Genomic DNA, 17,750 nt, shown 5'->3' with positions numbered 1-17,750 from the left:
CGAATCGAGAATAATAAAAAGTAGGAAACTTATAATTAGGCATTGTGTAAGTTACCTATATCTGAAGTTTCCCAGTGGCTTTTCGTCCATCATCCGTATCTCCTTACATAAGCTTCTCTAAACAATGTCTTTCAGTACTGGGTGACATCCTTTTAAAATCTGCCCAAGCCCTGTCTTCCTGATGCTGATGTCGCTGAACCGGAAATAAAACAGTGTCTGGTGTTTGTTTAAAATGCTCCCAGGTAGAGAGGATCTTGAATACTTTTACCCCAAGGAAATAGAAGAAATCAACTTGTTAACCCTGACTAAAACACTAATTTGTGCATGTACCAAAGTGTCACATGGAACACCATGAATATAAACACATTTTATATACCAATTTTTAAAGCTTTTTTGGTCAATATGAAGTTTAAGAAACCTCCCCTGGTGAATACTGGATCTCTGGAGCTGAGAACAATTGTTTTGAAGAAAAAAATAGATAAGAAATATCTTTGAAACAGCTAACTAGAGAACACTAGTGAATTTTCACATTTCCGCAGCTTTTTTAATGGTATCATCGACATCTAATTTTAAAAAATGGGTTTGAAAATCACTTTTATTCAACTATTTAAAAACATTACCACATTAACAAGTCCTTTTTTTCCCTCTATTTTGGCAGCTTACAAGTTGAATCCATTCATAGAATAACAAGGATAACTGAATTTTCAAATGTCTGCTTACTTTTTGGAGAGTGTATGTATGTGTGTTGTGGAGTATATTTGTATATTCATATATGAGAGAGGGTGCATCTGCACATACGTGCTTACACACATGGAGGCCAGAATCCTCCTGTCTCCATTTCCTCAGTGAATACGGAAGAGCCTGCCAGGTCTAACCTTTATGTGGGTGCTGGGATCCAAACTTAGGTCCTCGTGCTTATGTGGCAGGCGCTTTACCAACTGAGCATGTCCTCAGCCTTAAGTTTTTAAGCTCTCCTTAAACTGACATTTTCAGTTTATATCCAAAATAATGGCTTTCATTATGATCGTTTCATTTCTGTACACCGTTGTTTCTGGCTCATTTTTGTTCCCACTTCACTACCGTACCCCCGAGCTGGCTCTCCTCTCTACCTCTTGTTGCTCACATTCCTCCTCCTGTGTATTTCTCATTCTACTTCCAAGTCACATATGTAATATATATCCATAGATGTGGATAAATCAAAACATGAGAGAACATACATTATTATGTGTTTTTCATCTGGTCACTACCCTCTTTTGTACCCTTCCTCTTACATCTCCTCCTATGATAGAAAGCATGTGATAGCCGGGCGGTGGTGGCGCACGCCTTTAATCCCAGCACTCGGGAGGCAGAGGCAGGCGGATCTCTGTGAGTTCGAGACCAGCCTGGTCTACAAGAGCTAGTTCCAGGACAGGCTCCAAAAGCTACAGAGAAACCCTGTCTCGAAAAAACCAAAAAAAAAAAAAAAAAAAAAAAAAAAAGAAAGCATGTGATATTTATACTTTTGAGTAATGTCTCACTTTTAATCAGAATTCTTGAGGATGCATCTGAGATTAGATATTAAGCTAATTTCGCTTTTGGAAAGAGCAGAAACACACAAAGGGAAAATTAGACCAAGCTTATGCATCAGCTCTCCTAACTCCCTGCGCTCCTTGCTGTCCTGCCCCTTTGTTCTCTTCTGAGCTTTCACAGTAGTTGAGGGAAGGAGAGAGAGTTAACCTTCTAACTAACCTTAAGTAAATATACCCTATGGGAGCTGGTGAGGACTGCAGGTAAATGTTGTATCGTGGATCACAGACTCCTGAGAATAATAATGATAAGTAATATGACTATCAGAGGAAGAGATATGCTTGGACATTTCAGGTTTCCAAAGTTAAAATGCTCTGAGTAGTGTTTTATTCGTAAGAACAGATGTGTATACATACATACACATACATATACATACATACATATACACATACATACATACATATATACATATGTGCACACCCAACTCTCTCTTTGTAAATTTAAATTATAAGCAAGCAAAGAGACATGAGATTTCTTACATCTAGATAAAGGAAATAAAATATTCTATATACTTTGTCTTTCATGACAATAATACAAAGACCATAGTCAAAGAAAGAAAAAAAAATTTAAATATATCGAAGTGAGGTGAAGACACATCGGGCTGTCATTTGGCCAAAACCAGACTCCTGGCTCTTTCCGTGTGAAAGGGCGCTTTCACCATGAAGAAACGTGATGATTGCCATTGCTTTCCTCCAGAGTTGCTGCCTTCCTTCCTTTGAGGAGCAACTCTTTAGACAACACCTCAGAAAGTCCTCCTGCTCTCAGCATTTCAAAGATTAAGACGTGTCTCCCTTCCATTGCTCCCGAGTTTGGCCCTCTGGGCTGCTTCAGCTTCCTCCTGAAGAATCAGAGGCCAGAGACGATGAAAAGCTCGTGTGTGGTCACTGAGCGCTCCAGCTGACAGTGACAAGGTGGTGCTCCATCCACACCACTTGAAAGTTGCTGTCTGACTGCAAACAATGGAGGCTCTGGGCCTCCCTGTAGCTTGTGTGAGGAGGGCACAGAAGAGCAATTGTATACGAAATCGTGTCTGCGTAAGTCTGCCCAGCGGCAGCCCACCTTACTCATCTCTTCTAACATCTGCCCTACATGTCACATTAGAGCTGCGATCCTCCAAGTTTGTCTAGGTTCTTGGCTGTATTTCCCCACATGGAATGAAGGCTCCAAAAGAAGATAATAGTAGAAAATGGAAATAGCAGCTCAAAAGAAACCCCATGGTTGTTTTCAGTATCCAGTTGGGTCTCTAACAAAAACTTCATGTTGTCAAAGCTTGTGCACAACAGCTAAGTGAGAATCTGTGAGCCAGATCCCCTGTTCTCTGCTGTGTTATTGAATGAATATCGGCTTGTGGCTGTTTGCTTACGATCGTAACAATTAACTCGTTCACAAAGGCATTCTAGTCCCGTGAATGCTGGTGAATCAGATCTAGCTCAGGGAAGTTTGGCTCGTCCAACACGGATGGGATGTCAGCTTTATGTCTGATGCAGCTATTCTAAACATCCCTCTGGGAGGTTTCCAGACTTCTCTGGAAACAAAGATAAAGGTTTTTCCTTACAGAGAATATACCCCAAGTATCAATTGCCCACTTTAGTTCCCTTCCTTCATGTAGACGATATTCAATTCTTCATCTTAATTCAAGCATATTTATTTGTGGAATCTTTCCTTACTTTTCCCAGTTGAGATCGGTATGGTATACAGTCTCCTGAATCCATGTTGCCTGTTTAAAAAATTTCCTCTACTTTCATTTACAAACCCATTGTTATACTATTTTATACACCTGAGACAAATGTCTCCAATGTTTATTCCTCTCTCCAGTGCTATGTCTGGTATCTTGGTCCAAATTACTGCCCCCTTTCTCCTGAATTACTTACACCTCCTTTAAATTTATCAAAGAACCACTGTTGTTTCCTTTGTCTGTCTTCATTGAAATCCTTGCCTCCCACCACCCACCTCCGGTCACTTTTTTCCTCCTTTCCTTCCTTCTTTCCTTTTTAGTTAATCATAGAAGCATAGTACATAGAATATATAAAAGGATCAACCACTACATTCATCTTGTATAAAAATTGGACTTTTAAGCCATTAACCCCCCCCCACACACACACATACCAAATTGCAAGATTCTCATAATTAACACCCATAATGCTCCATCTCATGGATGTTATGTTTGTTCTTGTCTTCTTTGATCTCCCAGTGGGTTTCAACTGTGTTGACTTTCTCCCCATTAGCTCCTTCCTCTCTAGCTGTTGCCTTGTCTTTCACAGGTTCCTGCCTATGCAAGAACATTAAACATTAATCTCTTTAAACTAAGATTGGCTTCACCACCTCCTGGTGCACTCTTGTGCTGGGGAATCCTACTCATATCTGCAGCCTTAACGATTCCTTCATGGACTTAATGAATTGAATCCTTAACACAGATTTCTCTGCTGAGCTCTAAGAAGAAATACCCGAATTCCTCCAAGTCCCCTTTGTCTACGTGTGCTAAGGAACCACAACCTCAAAAGGGGCAGAAAGAGGTCCAGTCCAGTTCAGTCCTTCCCTGACTGAAACGATCCATCCTCTAATGCTTCCCCTTTCAGAAAAGACCCAGTGCCTCCTCTCTTATGTAGACACCAAGAATTAAGGTTGCCTGCCATCATAGCTTACCACAAGATTGGCAGAATGTATTTTAACACACACACATAGTTTACCGGCTTCATTCTAGTTTGCCACATACACACACATAATTTATCTACTCCTTTCTTCTTTTACATCTAAACCCTTTTTCTAAATTAGCAACCCTTTTGTACCTGAATCTCTATAATAATACCACGGATTATGTACCACATCCCTCTTCTCTATACCTAGACCTCTCCAAAACTGTTTTTCCACTAAAGTCAAAGCCTATCTCTTTTTCAAAATCTAAACCTGTTATTGTCACATGCTTCCTTAATCAAAAACCATCAAATTGCACTGCTTAGGAAATAAAGGGAGATGAACCTCTTTTAGACACCCTAATTCCCATCATATACCAATTCTGGGGCTACATCTTGTTGCATGCTTTTGTATTTCTGCACTCTGCCACGCTGGCCTTTCTCACTTCCAGGAAAGTCACATGCTGTCTCGTTTTGAAATTTTTCACATGTGATGTCCTCTCTGCTTCTAACACTCTCCACATCCTCTCCCTGACACACACTCGTCACTGTTCCTAACCTTCCAAGTAACATCAATTTTTCTGATTGCATGCTCTCTCTTTAATATCACGGATATTGTTAGCAATTCTCTGTGTATTATTGTGCTGGTTTGATCAGCATCTCTCTGCCCCCACAAGGTACAGACTGTGAGATACAATTTGCTCAGTCCAGTCTCAGAACCTAAGAGAGTTCTCAGAGCATCATAAATGATCCATGAGTATCTGAAAGACAAATGAACAAAACTCTCACCATTTCCTTTTTTTGTTTGTTTTAGTTTTAGTTTTCTGAGCTCAACAGCAATTTTAGGTTGGAAAATAGCAAAGGAAGTGAGCTGGAAAGGACATTTCCGATGGGATATTTCATGACAGCTTATTTAGGGAGGCCACAGTGAATGGTCTAATTCAGAAGCTAAATAAGAATCCTTCACCACAGCCTGCTCTCCTGAATCCAAGCTTATCTCTAGGAACCCTCGAGGTCACTGTTCTCTCTTCTCTCTCTCTTTTCTTTTGTTTCAGATATGCTGACAAAGTCAAGGGGCCTTTGTCAACCAGGACAGAAACAATCAGGATCCGAGTGTGTTTGTATGTCTCCAGAAGAAGACTGCAGGTAGGAAGCACTCTGAAGTGTGTTTGCAAATTGAGGAACCCAACCTAGGGTAGTCAGGTTGATGGAGAAGCTGTCTTTGACACACAAAAGCATAACATTAATATTCACATAACTGAAACCCCTACATTCGGGTGGGTTCATTTTTTCCTGTTGAGGAGCAAGCTCTTTTAAATTATCTTTTTTATTTTTGATATTAAGATACAATTATGTCATCTTCCTCTTCACTTTCTTACTCCCAACACCCCTCCCGGGAGCACGTTTTTAAAGTTATGTCTTAGTCTGACTCCTGAAGTTTGTGTTGCTTTTATATATTTAAGCAGTCTAATTTTTGTGTTAAAAATTACTCTTGTCCATTTAAAAGTTTCAAACTCGTTCCGGAGCACCTGCCTATGTGTCGCCATGCTCCCCACCATGATGATAATGGACTAAACCTCTGAAACTGTAAGCAAGGCCCCAATTAAATGCTTTCATTATGGTCATGGTGTCTCTTCACAGCAATAGGGCAGTGATTCAGACTGTAAGTTCTTCAATTTTGTACAAAAGGCACATGCTTTTCTCAACTAGTATTAAGGAAAAATATTGACAAAATTCAGAAGATAAAATACTTAAACATTTGAAACGTGCATACCATCACTTTTAAAGCTTAAATGACTGAACATGTTGCAAACAGAGAACTTCTAAGTTCCAAAACTATAACCAAATTTTCAAGTGTCAAAATAAAATCTACATCAAAATTTAAAATATCCATAACTATAATTGCTACTACAGAGATCACCAAAGACCTAAATGTTTCACTTTGTATAGTATAACCACAAGTGTGCATTGCCATAATAGAGATTCCATATCACCTTGCTTGTGTAATATTTTTTCATGGAAAAATACTTATATGACTATAAGCTACCATAAGGAAAGCCCTTCTAAATAAGACTTTAGGAAAAATAGAAAATGTAGGTGGGAAATTTTATTCAAATTTGAGTTTATATGTAAAAGCATACTTCATTTGTTGGAAATAATAAAAATAAAAACTGGTCGACATTAAAAAAAAAAGTTTCAAACTCGACCATACCATCGCCTTGCTTCCTTATTGAATATAGTTTAAGCTAGTAACTCCAATAAGTTGGAGTAAAGAAAGTGTTATGAGTATGAATCACACACGTGTGAGTGTACGCACACATCACACACACACACACACACACACACACACACACACTTGCCGGTTATTTCTTTTATGCTGGGCGGGAAGCAAAAAAAATTAGAAGTGCTCATGTGATTATTGTCTCCTCTCTGTTGCTATAACTGCCTTTTCTTTACTGAACAAACCCAGAGGTGTCAATATTGCTTATTTTAGGGACTCATCTCAGCTGAATGTAAAAAATTTTAAAAAGATCCCAAGTGCCATTTGCTTAATAAAACCTTATTTCTCTTTCTCACAAAGAAAGGTGAGAAAGCATGATGGGTTGTAGTGGTTTGAATGGGAATGACCCCCATAAGCTCATGTATTTGAATACCTGGTCCCAGTTTTTGGAACTGTTTGGGTATGGTTAGGAGGTATGGCATTGTGACTTCTTTTATTGATTTATTTAAAAAAAAAAAAACTCAGAGTTAACTATTAGGGAATCAATCTGAGAGATATACCCTCACAATCCTGACCCTCTTCTCCACCTTCCCAGATAGAGCAGGCAACGCATCTCTTTAGGCCCCTCCTTATTCCTCCTGAGTGTCCCTCTATCTTCCCCTGAGTAGGCCAGAAAACTCTATGGTCTTCTCTGGCCAGCTGAATGCCAGACTCTACACTCCAAACCAGGATCCGACTCCATTGGCAGTCTCAGAGCAACAATACAAATCTCTTGCAACAGTGTGGTCTTCTCGAGGGAGGTTTGTCACTGGGTGTGGGCATTGGGGGATCCACAGCATCCCGGGTTAACTGTCTCTCTGCTACATGCTAATGGGTCAAGATGTAAGCTCTCTACTTCTGCTCCAGCACCGTGCCTTCCTGATGCCATGCGCCCCACCGAGGTGGTCATGGACTCTAACCCTCTGGAATAGTTAGTCCCAAATTAAACGCTTCATTTATAAGCTGTCTCACTCGTGGTCTTTCACCATCACAGCAGTAGAAAAGTAACTAAGGCATAGGTCTACCATTTCAGATAAGACAGAGGCTCCTCCTTGTAGAAGGTGCGGCGGGCTGTGTCCCGCCACCCGGCTAGCTTTACCCAAAATAATTATACGGAAACTGTATTCTTTTAAATACTGCCTGGCCCCTGGCCCGTTATCTGTAGCTTCTTATTGGTTAATTCTCATATCTTGCTTTAACCCATATTTAGCAATTTATGTAGCACCACGAGGGGTGGCTTACCAGGAGAGATCTTAACCTGCGTCCATCTCAGAGAGGAGAAGCATGGCGACTGCCTGAAGCGTCTCCCCACTCCTGCTACCCAGCATTCTGTTCTGTCTACTCCGCCTACCTAATTTTCTGTTCTCTTAAAGGGCCAAGTCAGTTTTCTTTATTAATTAACCAATGAAAGTAACATAGACAGATAACTCTCCTCCATCACCTCCTTTTGTTCGTTTTTCCACCTTTAAGATGTTTCAGGGTCCGAGATTGCTCTACAAGAGCAAGAAGGAAGACTACAAGTGGAAACATTTTTGTTTTGTTTAGTTCTGTTTTCCCCGGAAGAGCAAGAAGGAAGACTACAAGTGGAAACATTTTTGTTTTGTTTAGTTCTGTTTTCCCCGGAAGACCCATCTCTTGCTTCATGTTGCTAATTTTCTCTGAGTCAAATTAGGTACAGGGCCTGAGACAGTAACAGAACGGGTGCTGCGGAGGAGGTCAACAGCCTATGTGCCGTTGTGAAAGTGTCACTTTTAACACTGTTAGCTCCCAGATTCCTCTGTACAAATGTGGATAAATATTTGTAAGTACTCAGTCCCCATTATTTGGGAGAGCACAGCAGATCTTTTTCTCTGTAATCCCACCAGTTTACACGAGCCCAAAGGTGGCCCAGTTTGTGCTCCTCAGCTTTTTCCACAAATGGCTTCTTCCTTTTGGAGTCCTGTCACCAGAAGACGCTTTCTGGAAACTACTCAAAATAGTCATATTGTCCTTTTAACAAAGGAAGTTTCTTTCTGTGTCTGCGTACACCAAATCTTAAGCATATGTTCTACCCCTGAAGAGCCCATCACAACTGAGCTATGCCTTCCAGTCCTTCCTCTGCCCATCATTTCTCCTCATATGGGGTGAAGACAGTGAGAATGGCTAGCCCGTGGCTTATTTCTTCTGAACAGAGAAAGTCGCCTTTTGTTCTAGGACATAAGCTCTACTTTCTGGAAATAACTTTACATATTGGGGCACTGACTGTTTACTCTGGAGCAGACACCACAGAAAGAACTCAGATTTGGAGTAATCCAAGAGATCCGTGATATCAGCCATGAGAAAAACTGATCACGTATTATACATTTACATTAGCAAGATGCATCTCCTTCTCTGGAGTTGCAGTGAGTCGGCCAAGGAATGGCTTAAAGCCTCGTGCTCTAAAGCTGAGCACAAATACATTTACTACGTGAGATAGTGATTTAGATACTGTATGGCAGCAATTGATTAGATATTTCGAGTTCCCCCAAGATACAGACCCTGGGCTACATTGAGGGGGTAAGCCAAAACTGCGCTTGATATCAGCAAAGACAAAGAATGCGATGCTCGAGGGTGCTAGCAAGGAAACAACCTCAAGAGTTTGTTTGCATATCTGATTGATGTAATTGCCAAGCATTAGAGGGACTTGGGAGATGGGAAAATAAAACAGGACAGTTGGTTGGAGTCAATCATAGAAAATTTTGGCTACTCAAGTGTTCAGACTTAAACTTGAATTTACTTGCAAGCAATGCCAAGAGTAGGACTGGAAATCAAAAATATGAGTCTCAGAAACAATACAAGATGAAATGGGGTAGGGCTGGAAGGAGAGAAAGTGACATTTAAAAAGCCTAGTGAGGAAACTTGAGTGGCTAGTTATTTAATTGGCTCTATGCCATATGTGTGTGTGTGTGTGCATGTGTGTGTGTGTGTGTGTGTGCGCGCGCGCGCGCATGCGCGCGCGCGCATTCCTGCCCTCACTTATAACGCTTGCTTTCCTTCCATGCACAGTAATTATTCAGAAGACCTTTGTATATTTGATGTGGAATCCAGCCAATACTTCACTTCATCTGCTTGCAAATTTTTGGCTGAAAAATGTTTAAACAACAACCGGTTTCATTTTGTACATGCTGGTTCTTGCCGAGAAGGCCCCCAGCTGGAATGGGGTCTTGAGAGGCTAAAACTCGCACTGAATAGCACCAAGAGAGTGTCCTGTGGCTATGACAGCTGCTATGACTGGGAACAATGCTCAGGTGAGCTACTGGGGTACACACATGCTGGAAACATTCTTAGTTGAGTTCTACTCAGGTGGTGTGGTATATTTCCTCCCCGTTTATACATCATATTTTTAGAATAACCCGACTTTAATTAAAAATTGTTTTTTAATAAAGTTTTAATGAGCTAAACACAAAAGGCTAAAGATAACTAACCACAAATTAATTCAGGTAAGCATCTTGCCAGCCTTTTCCTATGCTCACATAGTCGGTGCCACCCTTAGATTCCAATAAGGGGAACAGTTTCCTGCTCTCTAGGTTCAGGCAGCCCCTGCCATACTCCAGTTGAAGAGTCATCATGGGAATTATCTAATTTTCCCCCTGTTGGTTCGGACTCAATTGAGCCAACTTTCCTATCTAGATAAGATTGGGCTTAAGTGTGGATACCAGTTGATGAAACCTTTTCCTTAAATTACTTTAATCCCTCTACTAGTGACCGGGGCTGTGCATGACTGGTGTTTTTTTTTTAATCAGACAATCTGAGCCCAAGCTCAGGGTTGCACTGGGCTCGAGCACTGTTTTTCCCTATGGAACAATCTTTGATCTTCTACTGCTTCTCTTTGTCACCTGACCTATAAAGTCAACCAGATCTCCACAAAAAGCGCCATGACCCACGTGTACAGTATCGCTTCTGTTCCAGAGGTAGATTCTAATTCTCAGAGCACAGCCTAGCAAGTAAATAATTCTGAAAGGACTATTTGCTCAAAATTGCTTGAAATTGGACTACCAATACAGTACTGACATTCTCATTTGGATCACTAGCTATAAAGATAGACAAATCCATTAAAAATTTGTCCCTGGTGCCTGTCTCACACATCTCAAGTGCTGCCCTGTATACAATGCACATACATAAAAGATAAAATGGGAATATATTATATAGGATATTTTATAAATTTATGGATTCATTTAATATAACATGATATAAATATAACTTTATCCCATGTCCTGATATTACTGTCACATAGTTTTGAATATCTACAAAAGTCTGCAAATATTAACTATGATTAATATAATATTAACTATCCAATGTTTGTTTTGTTGGGTTTTTGTTGTTGTTGTTGTTGTTGTTTGATAGAGGGTTTCTATGTAGCTTTAGGGCCTGTTCTGGAACTAGCTCCTGTAGACCAGGTTGATCTTGAACTCACAGAAATCCACCTGTCTCTGCTTCCCGAGTGCTGGGATTAAAGGCGTGCGCCACCACTGTCCGGCTCAGTGTTTAATTAGTTTAACTTTCCCCTGATATGTTGGTATTATAAACAGTGCTAAAACAGAAAAAATTGTCACAAATGACTCTAAAATTATTTCTTTAACAAATGCCTTAGAAAGTGAAGCTTATGAGTAAATAATATTTAATAATGCTTTTAATTCATACATTGACAATTCCCTACAATATGCTTTTATAATATTCTTCCTCTTCCCCCAAATTCTTCCTAGATTCTCTCCCTAAATATTATTTTTAAAGTATCAAATGTTCATTGATACAATGCATTAACCTACTTTCTAGAAATATTCTTATGATAATATCTTCCTCTTTATCACATACGCTACTTACCTGCTGACACCCTCACAAAGCCTTGAGGTTGTTACTCCATTAAAAGCTGCCAGTTTTCATTATGGTGAGGCATTGTGCTCCCATTCCGCTTAAATGGATCCCTGTTGCCATCACTTGTGTGAATCAAAAGGAAGCGGAGACTTCATGGCAGTGCATCTGCTCCAAGATAATACCTGCCCCTGAAATGGGAAGTTTCGTATAATTTACAAAATATGGCTAGAGATTAGGATTTAACGTAACGCACATGGGCATCTAGATGCCCCTTATGACACACTTTCAAGAACTGTATCTGAAATCTGGAAAAGAAGCACACAGTAGAAACCTGTGGAGTTGTTTCATGTAAATCACCTGATGTTCGCAAGTATTTCATTCATCTGAGAGAAGAAGAAAATGCCTGATTCAAGTCCACACTACTTCTGATCAGTTTAAAAACTGATAACCAAAGTCATCTTCTTCGGCAGGCCACAAGGTGTAACCATAACAGAGGAAAGACGTGGCTTCACATAGCACAGAGCAGCTGATTTTGCCCTCACTCAAGAGAATAAAATATCCAAGTCTTTCAGTCCATATCACATCTGAACAGGGCAATTTCACATAAGAGAAGGCCTGATTCAGACACCACCCAATGCTAGATACTATAAAATCTCTTGTAGATAAAACTTCTACTATGCATATTTTAGTTGTTTGGCCAACAGCGTTAATCATCTGACATCTCTCTCCGAAACAGGATTTTGTGGTAGAAAGGAGCTTCAGGTATTAGGCAGAATGCTTTTTATATACAACAATTTTCACAGAGAATTGTAATACATGGATATTATTGTCAGAAGTAAAGAAAGAGCCAGGTAGGGCAGTTCAGACCTGCAATCCTAGGACGTGAAAGGCTGATGCAGGAGAATTTGATGAGTTCAAAGCCGGGCAGGGCTACATGGTGGTTTCCAGGTCAGGCTGGGTTACAGCATGAGATTCTGTCTCAATATTCCTTCTACAAAAAAATAAAATAAAATAAAAGGAATTTGGACAGCTGGATGACTTTAAAAAAAAAAAATGGCCTCTGACTTTACTGTCCAAGTTGGAATTTAGGAAGATGTTTAACATTCTCTCACTTTCTTCCTTGCAATCAGGAAGGTATTTATGGAACTCTTCCTTTAGAGAGATTTTGTTTTACTATTTTATTAGAAATTCTTTTCAAACCTGTGTGATGTGAAAATAATTGCTGCAATACGACTTCGCTGAAATGTCTGCTTTACTAAGTGTCCCTCACAAAATAATCTGCTTTACTAAGTGTCCTCACAAAACAATCTGCTTTACTAAGTGTCCCTCACAAAATAATCTGCTTTACTAAGTGTCCCTCACAAAATAATCTGCTTTACTAAGTGTCCTCACAAAATAATCTGCTTTACTAAGTGTCCCTCACAAAATAATCTGCTTTACTAAGTGTCCCTCACAAAATAATCTGCTTTACTAAGTGTCCTCACAAAACAATCTGCTTTACTAAGTGTCCCTCACAAAATAATCTGCTTTACTAAGTGTCCCTCACAAAACAATCTGCTTTACTGTGTCCCTCACAAAATAATCTGCTTTACTAAGTGTCCCTCACAAAATAATCTGCTTTACTAAGTGTCCCTCACAAAATAATCTGCTTTACTAAGTGTCCCTCACAAAACAATCTGCTTTACTGTGTCCCTCACAAAATAATCTGCTTTACTAAGTGTCCCTCACAAAATAATCTGCTTTACCAAGTGTCCCTTCACAAAATAATCTGCTTTACTAAGTGCCCACAGATTCTACTAACACAAGTTCATTTTTAAAAGAAATACTAGAAAGTTTGAACATTTAATTAGTACATCTCAAGTTAGTAGAATGTTTAGTAGTAATAAAGTTAATGTATAACCATTTCTTAATAAAAAAATTTGCTTATTAAATTAAAAGAATAATTTTGGTTCTATACATAATTAAGCAACAAAAAAATCTTTTTCTAAGGAAATAATCAGGCTCAGACAGTATAATTTTCTATTTTTATTTATTCCTTGATACTTTTGTACAGGTTAGACAGTGTCTCTACATCATATCCAAGTCAAACTTCCCTCTCCACTTCCCCTTGGCCATACTCCAAGTATTTCCCTCTTCTTCCTCCACGTCCCCTTCTCCTCCTCATCACCCTCCATAATCCACTAAGTACTGCATGGTTGTGGGGCCATCCTCCGGAGCATGGACAGTCTACCAACAGCCACACCCAAGAAGAAAAATAATTCCCTTTCTCCCAGAAAGCATCAAGTACCGATAGCTCCTTATCTCATGAACTTCCCTCCCTTTTAACCCGCTTGTTTTGGTGCCAATTACCAATAGCTCCTTATCACGTGAGTCCCTCTCCCTTTTGTCTGGCTTGTTTCATGCAGGTCTTATGCAGTTACCTGCCCTGGATTCATGAGTGCAAAGGGCACGTTGTTTTCTAAAGGCAGCATCTCACAGCATTCTCCCCATCCTCCAGCTCGTTCATCCTTCCCACGCTCTTATCTTTGATGTTCCTTGAGCCTTCTGGGTGGAGATAGAGTAATATAAATGTCCTATTTAGAGTTGAGAATGCAACAATTTCTTATGCTCTGCCCTTTAACCAGCTATTAGTCTTCTTGTTGGCTGACTGCCCATGGCATAAGAGGCTTCTCAGATCAACGTTGAGAGCAGCTTGACCATATGTCCACTTAACAAAACAACAGCAGGGGCATCACACACACACACACACACACACACACACACACTGTTCCTAGAGCCTCTGACCTTTCCAGCTAAGGGTGTGAATAACATTGGGAATAGCACCTTATATATAATAATACAAACTAATCTATTTACAAAGAAAGAGTTTAGAAATGTATTTTATAGCAAACCTGCAAATTGCGGTCCTCATAATGTTAAGTTGAATTGAATTCCATCTTTCTTAAAACTATGTTCGAGAATACAGTGAGCTCTTTACAACTCCTTTCCTTCCATATTTAAAATGGAATTATTAAAAAAATTTAAAAGAGTCAAAAGTGGAATATCAAAGTAGCAAGATGTTCTCTTTTCAAAACTTAGAAAAGAAATGACTCCCTTAGGGGACCTATTTTTATGGATATTAAATGTTCTTTTTGAATTACAAGAATATTCACTACCAACAAACCAGCCAACAGGAAGGGGAAATTCATTCAGTAAAACCCACTTAGCATCCCACCTATGGAAGTTCCTGTACAGTCTGGTGAGGGGGCTGAACATAAAGGACGCTTTGTTCCCCTCAGACTGCTCACAGTACTCAGGGAACCAATATTAAACAGCTCTTGCATGACTCACTTTAATGCAAAGGGGTGTGATAAGAACTGTAAGAGAGAGATGAGTCTTCTGACCTGGATTTGATAAGCATGGAAGTGTGAGGACTGAGTGTTAAAGGATTCCTTGCTAGACATGGTGGGAATGGCCCTTAGGTGCTGAAAATAAACAGGCTTGGTGCATGGAAGTCACAATGAAACACACACAAAGAGTGATGACGGCATCTTCCCAAGACCTGAGAGGACTGGTTTTCTTATGCAAGGTGGAACAATCACTTAACCTTCTCCAGTTCCATCTCTCTGGCAATAAATGAGATTTTCCCACTACCCTTACCTTCTTCAGTTGGCTATGTACTGGCTAAAATGGGCAAGTTCCAAGTTCAACGAGACACTCTGCCTCTGTATGATAAGGTAGAGAGCAATCCAGGAAGATAGCTGATGGCAACCTGTGTCCTACACACACACACACACACACACACGCACATACACACATACACACACACAAAAAGGAAGATGATTGCATAAACACAATATTTACATGAATTATGCAGTGATTCGGTGCCCCCAAAACTGGCTCTCATAGGGCAATCATCCAAATTAACTACCTATTAAAAATACAGACCACAGGTGCAACCAAATAATATCCTAGTATGAAATGAGTAGCTATGACACAGTTATATAAACATGCCGAGGCTTGTGGGTCATTTATTAAAATATCTGCCCCTACTATTTACTAACTGTTTGATCACAGGCAAACTTTTAAGGTTAGTTTGTTCATCTGTAGAACTAGCATAAGATAGGTGAGCCATAACAGACTTATGGTCATAACAGACTTATGGCCATAACAGACTTACGGTTATAACAGATTTATGGTCATAACAGACTTGCAAGGATTCAGCAAAGCGTGTAATGTGCTTAGCACAATGTATTCGTTCAGAGTTCATATCCTGTAGTAATGAGGCAAGCAGGTCTGCTTTTCATCCCGCCAGGCTCCAGCACAGCTAGCTTTACACCCGAAATAGCAACACACAAATAGTATTCATTTAAACACTGCTTGGCCCATTATCTTTAGCCTCTTACTGGCTAACTTTCACATCTTGATTAACCCATATCTAATAATCTGTGTAGCACCACATGGTGGTGTCTTACCGGGAAAGATTCAGCATGTCTGACCTGGTGGCTGGCTTCATGGCGACTGACCCAGAGAGAGAAGAGGCATGACAATTGACTAACTTCCCTTCTTCCCAGGGGTGTCTACTCCAGCCACCTCAGGGCTGGCCTATCAAATGGGCCAAGGCAGTTTCTTTATTAACCAATGAAATCTGTTCAAACAGAAGACCCTCCCACAACAATATCCAATAAATAATGACTATAATGTTAATAAGAAGTGCCCAGAGTAAAGGACAGGACACATCACAGATCTTGTCTTTGTGGTTTAATAGAGTGAATGAGAGAAATAGCTCAAATCCTGATTGGATGTCGGCCATGAGGCATGGAAGGGGTCAGCAATGACCTATTTCTAGAACCTTACTAGCTTAAGAAAGTATTCTCCTGTCTCAAATTCCCATCTCACCATCCAATGGATCCTTTAGAATGTCACCATAATTCAATTTTCTCTTCCTTGCCACCAAGGATCTCAGTAATAGGGAAAGGGATTAAGTAAAACCAAGCCACAAAGGACTGTCTGAGATGACTCACACTGTCTCTTCCATTACAGCCCACACTTCCAATTGTGTCTGCCTGTTGCCCCCACAGTGCCCCAAGGATGAGAACCAACTCTACTGTGTCAAAATGGGATCGTCTACACGTGGGAAAACAGTAAACATCTGTACAGTGGGAGCTGTAAGGTGTGCAAACAGAAAGATGGAGATATTGAACCCTGGGAGGTGTCTGGATTAGCACAGTCACTGAGACATGAATTTACTCTTCAATAACAACACCTCCAAAAGCAGGGATGGGCACGAGGACAGGAAGAAGGGAAGGCCAATGGATGGGAACAAAGTATAATGACACATTTGTGATAAATTCCATTACTTTGTATGATAGCCTAAAAAAAACAATTTTCAAAAGCATTGTATGAAAAGAAAACTGCCATGGTCATAAATTACTGGAAAAAAATTTTGTGTGGACTCTATATCCTTACCTTCCCATCAACTCACCATTCGATATCACCTCCTATCTAATGTTGTCCCTGTGTCATATTTCTGAGATGAAACGTCCATATCGATCCGGTAAATTATCTTACACTGCACAAAATACATTGGGGCTTCTGAGGACCTTGGATGCCCGTGATAAACATTATCCTCACAATTAGAAACAATAAAAACCTGTAACATTTTTCAACAGATCAATAAATGGAAAGCTTCAGAGTCCGTAATACACATCACAAACACCCGACCTCTATGTTTTCATTTCGCTAATAATTTCTCAGTTTCCATGATATAGAAAGCACTGTCCTGTGTCCTTGGTGGTACTATGGCAATCATTGGGGATAGCGTTTTAAAAACGCCTACTTTTGAGATGAATCATAACAGAGCTGGCCCTGATTTCATTTTTTTTATTTCATTATTTTTTTTTCTAAATACAGGTTTTCTGTGAAACAGTCCTGGCTGCCCTGCAACTCACTCTGTAAACCAGGCTGGCCTTAAACCCACAGAGATTCTCATGCCTCTGCCTCCCAAGTTCTGGGATTAAAGGCATGAGTCACCACCACCCAGCTGACCCTGATTTCATAGTTGGTCAAAGGCATAGTCTCTTACTTCTTACTCACCCTATAAGTGGATGCGCAGCCTGTGTTTTCCTGTATCTCTAACTCAGTGGGGCTCCTGCTTCAGGGAAGGAGGGAGCCCGAGGACCTGATAGAAATCTTCCTATGCTTTGCAGACCTTCCTCCTCTCATTAATCATAAAATGTTGACAACATCTAAAGACCTTGTAACATAAAATGAGAAAAAATGAGGAAGGAAATACCCTGAGAAGAGGTATTTTCCGAGCATTAGTAGAGTTGAGAGGGGCCCTCTCCCTAGGACTCACCATCATCCTCTCACTCAAGCTACTCGTCTGATTCTGGCAGTGGGGGAGGCTGTGCGCGCCCCCTGCCTTCAGCATTCCTGAGGCAACTGAAGAGGAAGATACACTGGATAGGACCACATACCATAGA

General features: G+C 40.2%; 1 protein-coding gene across 1 annotated transcript in view; it reads left to right on the top strand.

The window, feature by feature from the left end:
• C6 (complement C6) overlaps window positions 1-16,981 on the top strand; it is a 76,945-nt gene extending 59,964 nt beyond the window's left edge. Inside the window, exons 16-18 of the mRNA XM_038324323.2 lie at window positions 5,252-5,342; window positions 9,481-9,722; window positions 16,309-16,981. Of these exons, the coding sequence (XP_038180251.1) occupies window positions 5,252-5,342; window positions 9,481-9,722; window positions 16,309-16,490 (515 nt within the window). The 3' untranslated portion in view covers window positions 16,491-16,981. The remainder of the gene's footprint in view (window positions 1-5,251; window positions 5,343-9,480; window positions 9,723-16,308) is intronic.
• Window positions 16,982-17,750: the final 769 nt, after the last annotated feature.

Source organism: Arvicola amphibius, chromosome 3 (assembly GCF_903992535.2).
Source record: "Arvicola amphibius chromosome 3, mArvAmp1.2, whole genome shotgun sequence".
NCBI classification, from domain to species: domain Eukaryota; kingdom Metazoa; phylum Chordata; class Mammalia; order Rodentia; family Cricetidae; genus Arvicola; species Arvicola amphibius.
Note: the sequence above shows the minus strand (reverse complement) of the source record. Positions and strands in the feature narration are given on the sequence as shown.